The sequence below is a fragment of the Pseudorca crassidens genome, chromosome 17 (assembly GCF_039906515.1).
Source record: "Pseudorca crassidens isolate mPseCra1 chromosome 17, mPseCra1.hap1, whole genome shotgun sequence".
NCBI lineage: Eukaryota > Metazoa > Chordata > Mammalia > Artiodactyla > Delphinidae > Pseudorca > Pseudorca crassidens.
The window spans coordinates 25,947,700-25,959,930 of record NC_090312.1 but is presented as its reverse complement, the minus strand read 5'-3'; the positions used below and the strand labels follow the sequence as shown (position 1 = coordinate 25,959,930).

Here is a 12,231-nt window from a genome sequence, read left to right as displayed (position 1 = left end):
GATCAGCTCATTAAAAAATGACATAACTTTGCAGAACTCCAATTGGTAAATGTAGACAAATTGGAAAAGTAAGAGAGGAACAGGCTATAAATTAACAAAACATTTTCATATGCCTTATAAGCAATGCCCTATATTTATATCATGTCAAATATATTTGACTATGGTAAAAAAAAAAATAGGAAATAAAGCAAGAAAACAAGGAGGAGGAAAAATACAGAAGGAGAAAATGAAGTGAACTTGATAACATTGCTTCCTGAGTTAAAAAGACTTGAGTTTAAATCTTAGAATCCACATTTACTAGCTGTGTTAGCACAGGAAAGAAAGTTATATTTTCTCTGTAAGATACCATTTCTTCAAATGTGAAATAGAGAGGATAATAGTATATACTTTATAGATCTGTTCTGAGGATTAAGTGAGAGAACTTGTGTAAAGCACTTAACATAAATCCTAACAAATGGTAAGCAATGACAAATTTATTTATTATGAATAGAAATAGTAACACTTTGAATGAAAAGAAAAAAAGGAAGGTTTTGTTTTCTTTAGGTGGGTTTTCCAAAAATTGGAATCAGGAATTTGGTTTAGAAATTTAGTTCAATATTTTAAATTTTTTCATACTTAATTTAATTCATTTTAAATTCATGTTTATGTCCTTGCATACAGATACTAGAAAAATAATGCCTACAAAAGGCAATTACATTAAATCAAAATTTATTAAACATATGCTTTATGTGAATTTAATGTTTCTGGTATATATAAAATATGAAAAAATTAATTTAATGGGAAATTTCATCCATTTATGTGGCAGAAATAACTGTTTAGTGGTGAGCTCTGTCAGTATTCAGTAAATCAGTTAAATGATTTGGTGCCTCAATTTCCTGACCTATGCATATAAGACTACAATACAATCTCTTCCAGCTCCAAAATTACATGATTCTATCAATCATATATTGAAATTAACTTCCACTGCAAATTAATGAGAAGGACTCTGAAACACTTGTTCTAATCAACAACAGATCACCACATATAAAATTTTCAGTATGTTAGATTCTTTAATTACAGGAGTTTAATCTGTTTTAATTTCCACTGAAACCTCTCTCTGTGTTTCTTTTTGAAGGATATTTTTATTTTTGCTTTTGGTTTGGGTTGCTACTGAGGTGTTTGCTGTGAAGTAAATCAACTGTTAAAATTCTCAGTTTCTAGTTTAATAGCAATTCATCATTTAAAAGCTAATGCTTGAAATACCTTACTCAACACAATATTTCTCCTTGAAGAACTGACATAAAAAAGAAACTTTAAATTTTGATACGTTATTTGCTCCCGGTCTGTGTTGAATTGAGTGTTTTTTAACTTGTTTAAAAATTCCTAAGGAAAACCAATTCAGTAAAAAATTTAATCTAATTTTCAATCTTAAGAACTAGTATGTGTTTTTCTTTACTAAAGTTGGAAAATACTTTAAATAAAAGACTTAGGTATTTATCCATGAATAAAAAAAATTGTTATTCAATGTGAAAAAAAATGTTACTCAGTATATTTCCTTTATTCTGAATATATTCATTATTTCCTTCTTTTTCATAACTATATATTGAAAACATACTATATACCAGAAACTGTGTGCTATGTTATCTATAAATTACAAGCCCTCTCTGCAAGTATTTTAAAATGGAGTGGAATGGTAAGTCATGTGCACTAATAGCTAAATTAAATTCATATGAGATATTTGAGTCAGTCAACAACTATTTACTTGGTCAATTTATGTATCAGGTGCTAGAGGGTCAATGATATAAACAGCCCCAGGTACTAATGCCCTATTAAGTTTATAGTTTAGTGATGTAAGGAACTGCCATAAAAGAGTTATACAATGTAGAGAGATCAGTTTTAGCCAAAGTGGATATGAGGAAGAAGTGCCCTAAGAAGGCTTTTGCCAAATGTGCCGTTTGAGCTAATAATTAAAGGGTACTAGGTAAGAGTTTTAAAGGCTCAGATTGGGGTGGTGTACTATGAAAACAGTAAAGCATATTTCTTAATTGTTAGAATGTTCAGTATTTTAAAAAATGAGACATTTTCAAAGTAAGTAGGAGGACTTCTTTCCTTCAAGATGGAGAAACAAGGAAGAATTTACTCTCCATTTGAAACAACTTCCCAATCCCACCCCCCTCAAAAAAAGTCAAGTTTCATCAGGCAGCAAAGCACAGTGATCCTTGAGTGACAGGAAACAAATGAGGTGATTGCTATGACTGCCTCGTCTTACTGCCCAAAGAGAGTTTCCAGGCTGTGGCACAGGGAGAAGGACCCCATGCAGAGCCCGGCAGACTCCCTGAGTTGAAAAGATGGATTGGACAGGAGACAACAAAGTGGACAGACTTAGTGAGACAGAATACAAGAGAGGACACACACACAGATCTCTGGAGACGTAAGGAGAAAACTCCTTGAGTTATTTGGCAGAATACTGATTAAGCCATGAGAAAACTGCCCAAGGTGAAGTAAAAAACTACTCGCAAAGATTAGATGTAACAGTATCTGGTGCTGACACAAGGCCAGGAATATAACTTGTTACTGATTCAAATTAACAACTGAGAAATATTTTGCTATTGCACATTTGGCTGATATGTTCTATTCAGTGCTTATTTCAACAAACTTCCAGCCATAGTGTGCCTTTACCTTTGAAGAGACACAATATACACGAAGTATCTCAACAGTTTTCAGGTAAGATATTAACTACAACTAACTTTCTCAAGAATCACAGATATGACATGGCATTAGTTTGACAGCATCCTCCTCTGAATAGATTATTTCAGCTATTTATTCAGGAAATACAAATACTCACAAAAGAGCTAAAGAAAAAGGTGGGGGATGCATCATTCGCCCAAACATGGTACAAGGCCTGCCTCCTTAGTAAATTTCTGGGAATTACTAGGTCAGCAAAGGGCTGCTCTACCACTGACACTGTCAAGAACTATTGACCTTCTCCACACCACAACATTAAAATAAGCTCAGCATCTTTTTGGATCCTGGAAGCAACATGCTTCTCATTTACAAATTTTACTTATGCCCATTTATGTTAATATTCACAAACGACTTTTAATGAGGGCCTCTACAGCAAAAGTATAATCTGTTCAAATTTCAACACACAAGAAACTTCCATTAGTCTCCTCAGAGCCTATTTCACTCAAGGGCTTTAGCAACGTCTCATGACTCCTTGAATGAGTCTCTGAACACATCCTAAAATAGCTCTTCTTTCAAAAATTTCATGATTTACATGATGCTACTGCAGTTCTTCTTAATATAAGCAGCAGTGATTTTCCAATGGATAGATTATTGTTAAATAAATTCTATTTTTCCATATATAGGCATTAATTTATATATAGGAATTTTAAATACATTAAAAAAATCCAACAAGTGGGTAATTTCATTATGATGCTGAATCTCTGAAATGCCACATTTTTTAACATCTCAAGAGGGCAAATCAGCCATCAGGACTTCCGACAATAGTGCACGAACCCAAAAATAATCAGTCTGCTTTTTCAAAAGCCAAGTCAACAATTAATATGTGCTACATTGGCAAAACAAAAGTACATTCCTTGTATTTTTAGTCTTGATTATAGCTGATAATTCATCTCTGTTTTTAACATACTGTAAAATTACATTTAATAGCACTGATATTCTGTGATCCCTCTTTTCTCTGCCAATGTGATACCTTGGAAGCCAACTGATTCTTAAACTCACTAGTGTACACTTGAACCGTAACACTATCATCATCTTTTAATGTGAAGGACAATACAAATATTCAAAACCTTGCCTGGTATGATTAATTACAAAACACACACATACATGTTTATATAACTATTTTTCACATACCTAGTGATACTTCAAAATACTGAGAAGAAACTTACTTGTACAGTTAGGCAAAGTTCCAGACCATGTTCCATTGGCTGTGCACTGCCTAACTGAAGGTCCAGAAAGGATATATCCCTCCACGCAGGAATAAATGACTGAACTAGAAAATGTTGTGCCATCAATCCGAAAGACTTTTCCATTGGCTGTTGTCCCTGGGTTACCACACTGTACAGCTATAAAACAAAATGGTTAAGAGTATATATAAAAATAGTGCATTTAGGAATCCTCTCACAAAAAGTTAAGGACTAAATGATTGTTTCAGATTATCCAAAGGAGCAATAAAATCCTCTAAAATAAGCATTGAATTCTCTTTTATAAGGAGCTGAAATTCAAGATGAATTTATATCTTATTAGTTTAATTACTGGGATACAAATCATATAAAAGCTACTTTTTAAAGAATTTTGTGAGTCATTTTGGTAAAACTTTGCACAGTAATTACTTGAGAGTATTGCTTTGGGGTAACACAAAGTCTTTCAAAGAAGAATTTTAAGAGTCTCTGCCTAAAAAGCAGCTCATGTAAAATTGGAAGATATGTAACGAGAAGAAACAAAGATTTACTATAATTATACTTGTAAGAAAACAGATATAAAATATACACTGATTTACTATAATTATACTTGTAATAAAACAGATATAAAACACGCTTAAATATTATAAGCATCATGTATGTTTTTATTTATATAAGTATATAACTGATTTGCACTAAAACTTTATAATCTCTATTTCTGGACCAAAGTGTACAAAAAATTAACTGAGTAAAAACAAAGTCACTAAAATTCTAGGAATGATTTTCATTAAGTTTTCAATGTATCCTAAATAGGAGTCAGAAACACAAATGCCTTATATGATTATTCTGTATTATGTTTAACTATTTGCCATCAATGGCATCAGTGAATTTTTTAAATATATTAAAAGCAAGCCTATGTCAAATGCAGTACCTAATTTTGTTGTAGTATAAGAAGGCATCTTAATACTTTACAGAATTTGCTATCTATACGAATATGAAGTGTACTTATAATTTCAGAAAGTACCACATATATCTCTTGCTGCATCTTAAATATTTAATTTTTTCAATCATTGGTAATGGTGCTGTATGTTTGTGTGTATGTGTGTATAGACAGAAAACTTATACATCTTGCACATTACAATTAGGGCATCTTTCTCTCATAAAGGTTAGTACCTGGAGAGTTTTCCATTATGTGTGTATTCATAATCTACCTAACTAATCTCCTGCTGATAAACATGAAATTTAGTTTAGTTTAGTTTCTCTATCATTTTTGGTTATAATGTACTCTAGCTTATATATACAACTATGTACATTGATCCTATTTTTATGATAAGTTTCTGAAAGTGGAATTTCTGGAAAATTTTAATTCTGAAAAATATTTTTAAGTATATATAGTGTTACCCAAGATATTAGAAAAATACACACTTGTATCAATAGTGTGAAAGTTTGCTTATTTTCACACATCCTCTCCAATACCATGCCCCATCATTTTTTTTTTTTTTTTTTTTTTTTTTTTTTGGTACGCGGGCCTCTCACTGTTGTGGCCTCTCCCGTTGCGGAGCATAGGCTCCGGACGCACAGGCCCCGGACGCACAGGCCCAGCGGCCATGGCTCACGGGCCCAGCCGCTCTGTGGCATGTGGGATCTTCCCAGACCGGGGCACGAACCCGTGTCCCCTGCATCGGCAGGCGGACTCTCAACCACTGCGCCACCAGGGAAGCCCCAATATTTTTATTTTCTTTAGGAAAAAAAATTCCTCAAAAGTGGAGTTAATAAAGCTAAGAATATATATGCATTTTTATCAACTTAATCTAAAATATAATTTTAAAAAACCTCTAGAAATGTTTTAAAGTTCTAGTTTTGCTGCACATATGCTACAATTTCATATTAAAGCAGGTGAAAAATGATGGTTTGATGTTTAATTGTAATATTCTGATTAGTAGTTACGTAGAATTTCTTCTATAGTTTGCAATTTTTTTTTGCTCTTCTGTATTTTCTGTTCATTTCCTCTTTCCAGTCATCTGCTAGAATCTGTTTTTCTAAGTGATTTGTATGAACTCCATTTTATGGGGAAAATATTAATTCTGTTTTATTTGCTACAACTCCTAGGTCTATTTTATCTGTAATGTGTACATTAACAAAACAAGGTCAGCACCAGGTTGCATTTCGTCTAAAAATATTTTGCAGTTCAGCTGAGCAAAGAGCTGGCTTAGATATCACCCACATAATGTACGACATCACTATAAAGACTTTGCCTTTGGAAAGTAAGTTTGAGAAATAAAGTGAAGACAGTGTGCTTAGTGTCTTTTGCTCCACAACTTTGTTCCCACCCTTTCCCTATAATAGAAACTGAGCTGCAATTCTCTCTTAAGATTATTAATTTAGTCCAGTTATAAAAAAGATAACTATCTTTCCTAGAATATGGACACTAATTTTAAACATAATACAAGTGTCTGAAAATATAGTCAATCAAAAAACTGTCAAGAAGGTTTTATTGGGAATTGTTTTCTATTTATAAAAACCATACATTTAGTATAACATCAAATAAATTTCATACATACCTTTGCAAGTTTAGTTTTTGCACTAAAATAATCTCAAAAAGAACAATTTAAATTATAAGGGTAATTTTCCAGCAACATTTCCTTTTCTAGGCAGTCTTGTAAAAATTATGTTTACTCTGAATCAGTCAGAACAATTAACAATTTTACTTAAACACCCCAAATATTAAGAATTCTAGTTATGAGCAATACCTATAAATAAAAATATCATTTATACTTAGACATCTGTTTATATTTTTCCATTTCTACAAACCTGAAAACTAAAACAGATCATGAGGTAATGTTGATGTGAGAACAACCTAATTTTTTCCTAGTGGTGTCAACAATACAGAGCACTGTGATAAAGGGAAAAAAAAATCTTTTTAACTTTTCCAATCCTGATATCTACTGTGATGTGAACAATGTATATAAATGATCCATGAGAGATAATTTTAATAACTTAATAATTGTTATCTATCATATTTCTCTTATAGGACAGTGTTGGTAAAACTGGAATGATACTGCTTTTATTCCATGGTTGAGGACAAGAACTGGTAGGAGTAATTTCACGAGCAGCACCCAGTTGAATTTGATACACATTAAATTCCAGCATCATCAATGTTATTAGTTTCTACTTGAGATTACCTTTGCATTCTGGCTGCCTTCCAGTCCAACTGCCATTGGGTAAACATGTTCTTTCTTCTGAGCCATGAAGGATATAACCAATATCACAGGCAAAACGTACAGAACTTTTGGTTCTGAAATTGCTTTCCTGTCTAGAACCATGACCAGGAGTACCTGGATCCCCACATGTACCAGTAGCATCACCTGCAATTCAGTACAGTTCAAGTTAACTTATTTCAATGAACATTTATTAAGTTATGATTTAGTCCAACATTCTTGTAGGAATTTGTTTTTGTGCATGTTGTGTTTTAATATGCTAAGTTGACTGGGTAAAATCGTAATTCATATTTCCTGTCTGACTCCAGTCATAAGAAAAAGCCTAAAGGAAAAAGAAAATAGTTGCAGAGTATGGTGTTATTTTCCATATCAGTGATATTTGAAGACGTTCAATAAGTTGAAGATATTTCATTAGTATTTCCAGAATCTAGTTCTTAACCAACGTAATGGAAAATTTATAATTGACAGTTCTTTGGGCTCAAATGAGAATGGATTTATACAATTAAAATTTAAAACATGGACTTGGCAATTTTCATCTTTCTTTCTCTGAATTGAAATCAGTTTCTGTTAAAATAGAACTGTGATATACTGGAAAATATAAATGTTAAAATATAGTATTTCTAAACTTTCACCCCCTAATCTTCTCTATCAATGACCACTGACCAAAAATGAATAAGCTGCATACTTCTCATACATGAAAATATAAAAATAAATTGTAAACAAAGACTAGAAACTCTGACTTAAGTTCTTAATACGGATTTTTTGCTCATGCCAAAGTGTTTCTCTTTTGATTATAGTGTTTAGGGTTTACTGGCTATTTATCATTTCGTAAATAATTTTAATTAAAGTTGCCACAGTATTAGTATACTTTTGAGACAGAGAGAGAGAGAGAGAAACAGAGAGACACAGAAAGAGAGACAGAGAGAAAGTTGAATACATAAGCATTGAAAGTGCTTTCTGTCTATCTAGATGCCTATTTTGACACGCCCTGTGTATTTGGAATCCTTCTTAATATTTCCTCATTCATGTGATGCAATATTAATAATAACATAAATATTTAAGGTCACTATTTCACTTTTAAATATATGTGTACACATTATTTTTACAACTAAGTAGTAGTTTCCCAATCAATCCTGTGTGTGTGTGTATGACAGAGAAAGAGAGAGAGGGAGGGAGAGAGGGAGAGAGAGAGAGACAGAGACGGAGACAGAGACACAGAGAGAGATGTGTGTTATATGTATTATCAGTTAGCTGAGTGAGTAAATTAACTATGATAGTTTTAAAAATCTATAGATTAAATTTGAAGACCCAGGTAGTTATTTCATAGGGTTTAACCACAATTACAAGGGGAATCTGAAACTAAGTATTTCACAACTTTTACCTCTAAAGGAAAAATAGTGTAAAACAACTCCTAATAAGTCATCATATGATCTCCACAGAGATAAAATAATATAAAGATAATGGACAATATGTAAGTAGAAAGAACAGGCAGAAAAATAAGCACCAATATCTGGCTGATAGGTAAAAACAGAATAAATAGTATCAAGTAGGGAGAAATCACAGCTCTAAAACTGAAATACAATTTCTGAAGAAAAACAGTAACTTAAACAGCTCAAAAAGATTTTTCAAATACTCACTCTGTGAACAAATTATTAATTAAAAGTAGACTGAATATTTACTTATTCTAAGAAAACTCTATTGGGATCATAGACACTCAGGAGCTATATGTTGTCTATTAATAACAAATAAAATTAGGAAAATAAATGTTTTTCATAAAAATTATTGGCTTAGTTTAATTTAAAACATTTTGGGCTTTATTTTAAAATTATGCTATTAAGTAACTGATTGCTTACAAAGTTCATCTACAAAGAACTGAATTCTAACAGGAAACTACTGATATAACATTGCTTTATAGGGAAACATATTTTATATCTGCTAAAATGGAATAGCTACTTAAGCTTGAATGGTTAGCTATTTTAATGAATAAAAAAAGCACTTCACAGAGAGTAGCATCCTAACACCACTTACATTTGATACAACACAGTTCAAAACATATACCTGTAATTTATCATTTACAAAATCAGTATTAATTTGTGTTCTAAATTCATACTACCTTAAGAAGAATTCCGATAAATGTAAAAATGTTACAGCTTCTCCCATGAGATTTTTAAAAGAGAAATGTATTATTGTATCTCTTTAGATTGTTTTGTGTATATATTCCAAATAATAATAATACTATTAATGTAATTTCCAACACATATCATCCAATTTTCCAAGTGGTACCTGAACAATGAGGTTGTGATCCACTCCAATGGCCATTTAATTGGCAAGTCCTTGATGACTGGCCGAGAAGGGTATGCTTTCCTGTGCAGGAATAGCGAACAGTGGACCCAAAGGTATACTTCTCACCAGACAGGACTGCATTAGGAGGAACGCCAGGGTGTCCACAGTCAATCACTACAATACATAATTATTGAATATAAAATTTTTTATATCTCTATCAAACAACCTGCACCAACTTTTTATGAAATAAATCAGAATTATCTGCTCTAATATACACATCATCCAGAAATCAAATATCTATATGACAGTTGAAGTTACAGGAGTTATTCTGTCATCCCACTCACCCTGAGCATGAGTTTAACAGGAACATTGTAAGTAAACTTAAATGATTGAATCGGTATAAGATTGTATGTGTGGGGGTAGTGAGTGTGTGTTTATATACATATGTGCATGGGTTGGAAGTATGTATGTGTCTAGATAAGGATGTGAAAGTTAGGGAGAGGAGTGATGTGGATTGGCTAAATAAGGTCATATAGGATTCAAAATGAGCCTATACAAAAATTAAAAGGGAAAAACTTAAGGGTAAAGGAGAGAGAATGAAGGTGGATCTGTGACACACAATGTAGACTACACATAATGTAGTCCAGATTCCACTCCAGGCCATTAATGAATAAATTATCCTGTATAAAGAAGATACTCAGTGGCTTATCAACCAAAATACAGCTAAGCCTAGCAGAATCAGATGTTAACACATTGAGAATTATCTTTATAAGCTAGAAGTAGCTTGGGAACTTACTGTGTGCCCCCTTTTAGTTGTAACTTGGAAAAATACTGAGCACAATATGACTCTAAAGTATTAAATAGCACACAAGGAGACATAAACTTAATAAAACCCCTGAGTACTTAGCACAGTATCAGCGAGTGCTATAGGAAATAAAGAAAAGGTAAAAAGTAAATAAGAGCTAAGAAAATCTGAAGGAGTTCATGTTTTCAGGTCCTACAAAAGATTTTTAACTTTAGTGTTGTAGCCACACAAGGCTAAGTAAGTGAATTACTTAAACCATTAGAGTAGTCAGTCTACAAAAAGAAATCAAATGCATTTTAAGCAAGGAATCAACAATTGATTTAATTATCTGCATAGAATATGAAATTAGATAGACACTGTATAAAGTTTTGTTTCTTTGTTAGTTTGTGAATGAGTACATGAATGATGCCACTAATTTTTCAAAAAATCTTACCCCATGAACATAAAGAAAGTGCCTCTTAAATAAAACATGATCATAAAATAATTTTATAATTTAGCCATTTAGTATAACAAAAAATTACTTGCCCAATGCTTTCTTGATACACTACTCCTTCAATCTATAAAGTTCTTCTCTCTCCTATCATGTCCAAGATTCATCAGCTCTGAGATGTAAATATATTTGAGACCTATCAATAAGCTGAATTCCTAGAATTCATGTTCACTTCTCTATGTCTTCACAAAATTTTGATTTATTTCTGTTAAATTATTGTCTCACTACACATGTTAATTATATGCAAAGCTGCTATAATTTATTTTATTTATATTCTACAATCACAACATATAACAAAATGCACTCGTATGCTGACTGACTTGAAAGATGATGTGTATTAACATTTCTTATGTGCATGTACCTGTATATAATAAATACTTAAAGTCAGTAAGTATTAAGTAACACCTTTGTCTAATTTCTCAAGTATTTTCAAGCACTTGTTGCTGTTTATATTAAACTAATTTTGCTTTAAATGAAATTTGAAATATTAGTACAATAGAAAATAAAAATGTAGTTTATTCTCATGGGATGGTAACATCATAGAGTATGAAATACATCTGCTTTTAATATTCTATCTGCTCCATAAAGGTTCAAAATCAAGGGATGACAGAGAAATATTAATCACATTATTACTAATAAAAATGGCATTTGGGCATTGAATTGGCAGGATATAGGGAAGTGTAGTTTCAAAATAAGACAATACAATCAATATGCTTCCTTCTGATACACAGCCCTAAATATTTCATAAAGACAGTAAATATACATGTTCCTTCCACGGCATTATCTCAAGGAAGAGTTCCCATTATCTACTTACTGATACATTCTGGTAAAGGTTTGTCCCATTGTCCATTTGGTTGACATATCAAAACTGAAGATCCAAATAAGAAATATCCAGGATTGCAGTCATAGAATACCACAGTGCCATAGGTGAAATTCCCATGTTCTATTTTACTTTCTCTTTTGGAATTGGCTGGAATTCCGGGATCAGAACAGTTGACCACTAAACAAATGACAAATTTTGAAATATATGTTTGGAATAATATACATATACTTATATAGATTTCCATTAGAAATGTAGTTTCAAAGGTAAATTTAATCAAACAAACCAAAGATTCAAGGAATAATATTAACATTTTAATGGGATATAATGGACTGAAATTGGTTTGGCTGAAAATATTGGAAAAAGGAAAACTTCTTTGCAAAATTGTTTTGAACAATAGCAACTCCTAAATATTACACTGAGTACAGATTTAACCTTTCAAGCTTTAAACAATTAGAAAATGGAAGAAAATGATAATTTGGTTGTTACTTTATCAGACAATACAAAATATATGTCTTTGGAAGTGGAAAAAACACAAAACAATTATCTTTAATATACTTCTATAGAGAGAACAATAAATAAACGTCTGATGCAGGTATCATGGTAATTTAGGCCTCAAACATTGTTTTGTTTTGTTTTGTTTTGTTTTTTTCCAGTATGCGGGCCTCTCACTGTTGTGGCCTCTCCCGTTGCGGAGCACAGGCTCCGGAGGC

The 12,231-nt window shown here is 32.0% G+C and overlaps 1 protein-coding gene across 1 annotated transcript in view; it reads right to left on the bottom strand.

The window, feature by feature from the left end:
• Nucleotides 1-12,231, bottom strand: part of LOC137210719 (CUB and sushi domain-containing protein 3) — a 705,705-nt gene that overhangs the window by 53,897 nt on the left and 639,577 nt on the right. Inside the window, exons 50-53 of the mRNA XM_067712783.1 lie at nt 11,513-11,698; nt 9,404-9,577; nt 7,085-7,267; nt 3,891-4,067 (exon numbers count right to left, since the gene is read on the bottom strand). Coding sequence (XP_067568884.1) covers nt 3,891-4,067; nt 7,085-7,267; nt 9,404-9,577; nt 11,513-11,698 — 720 coding nt within the window. The remainder of the gene's footprint in view (nt 1-3,890; nt 4,068-7,084; nt 7,268-9,403; nt 9,578-11,512; nt 11,699-12,231) is intronic.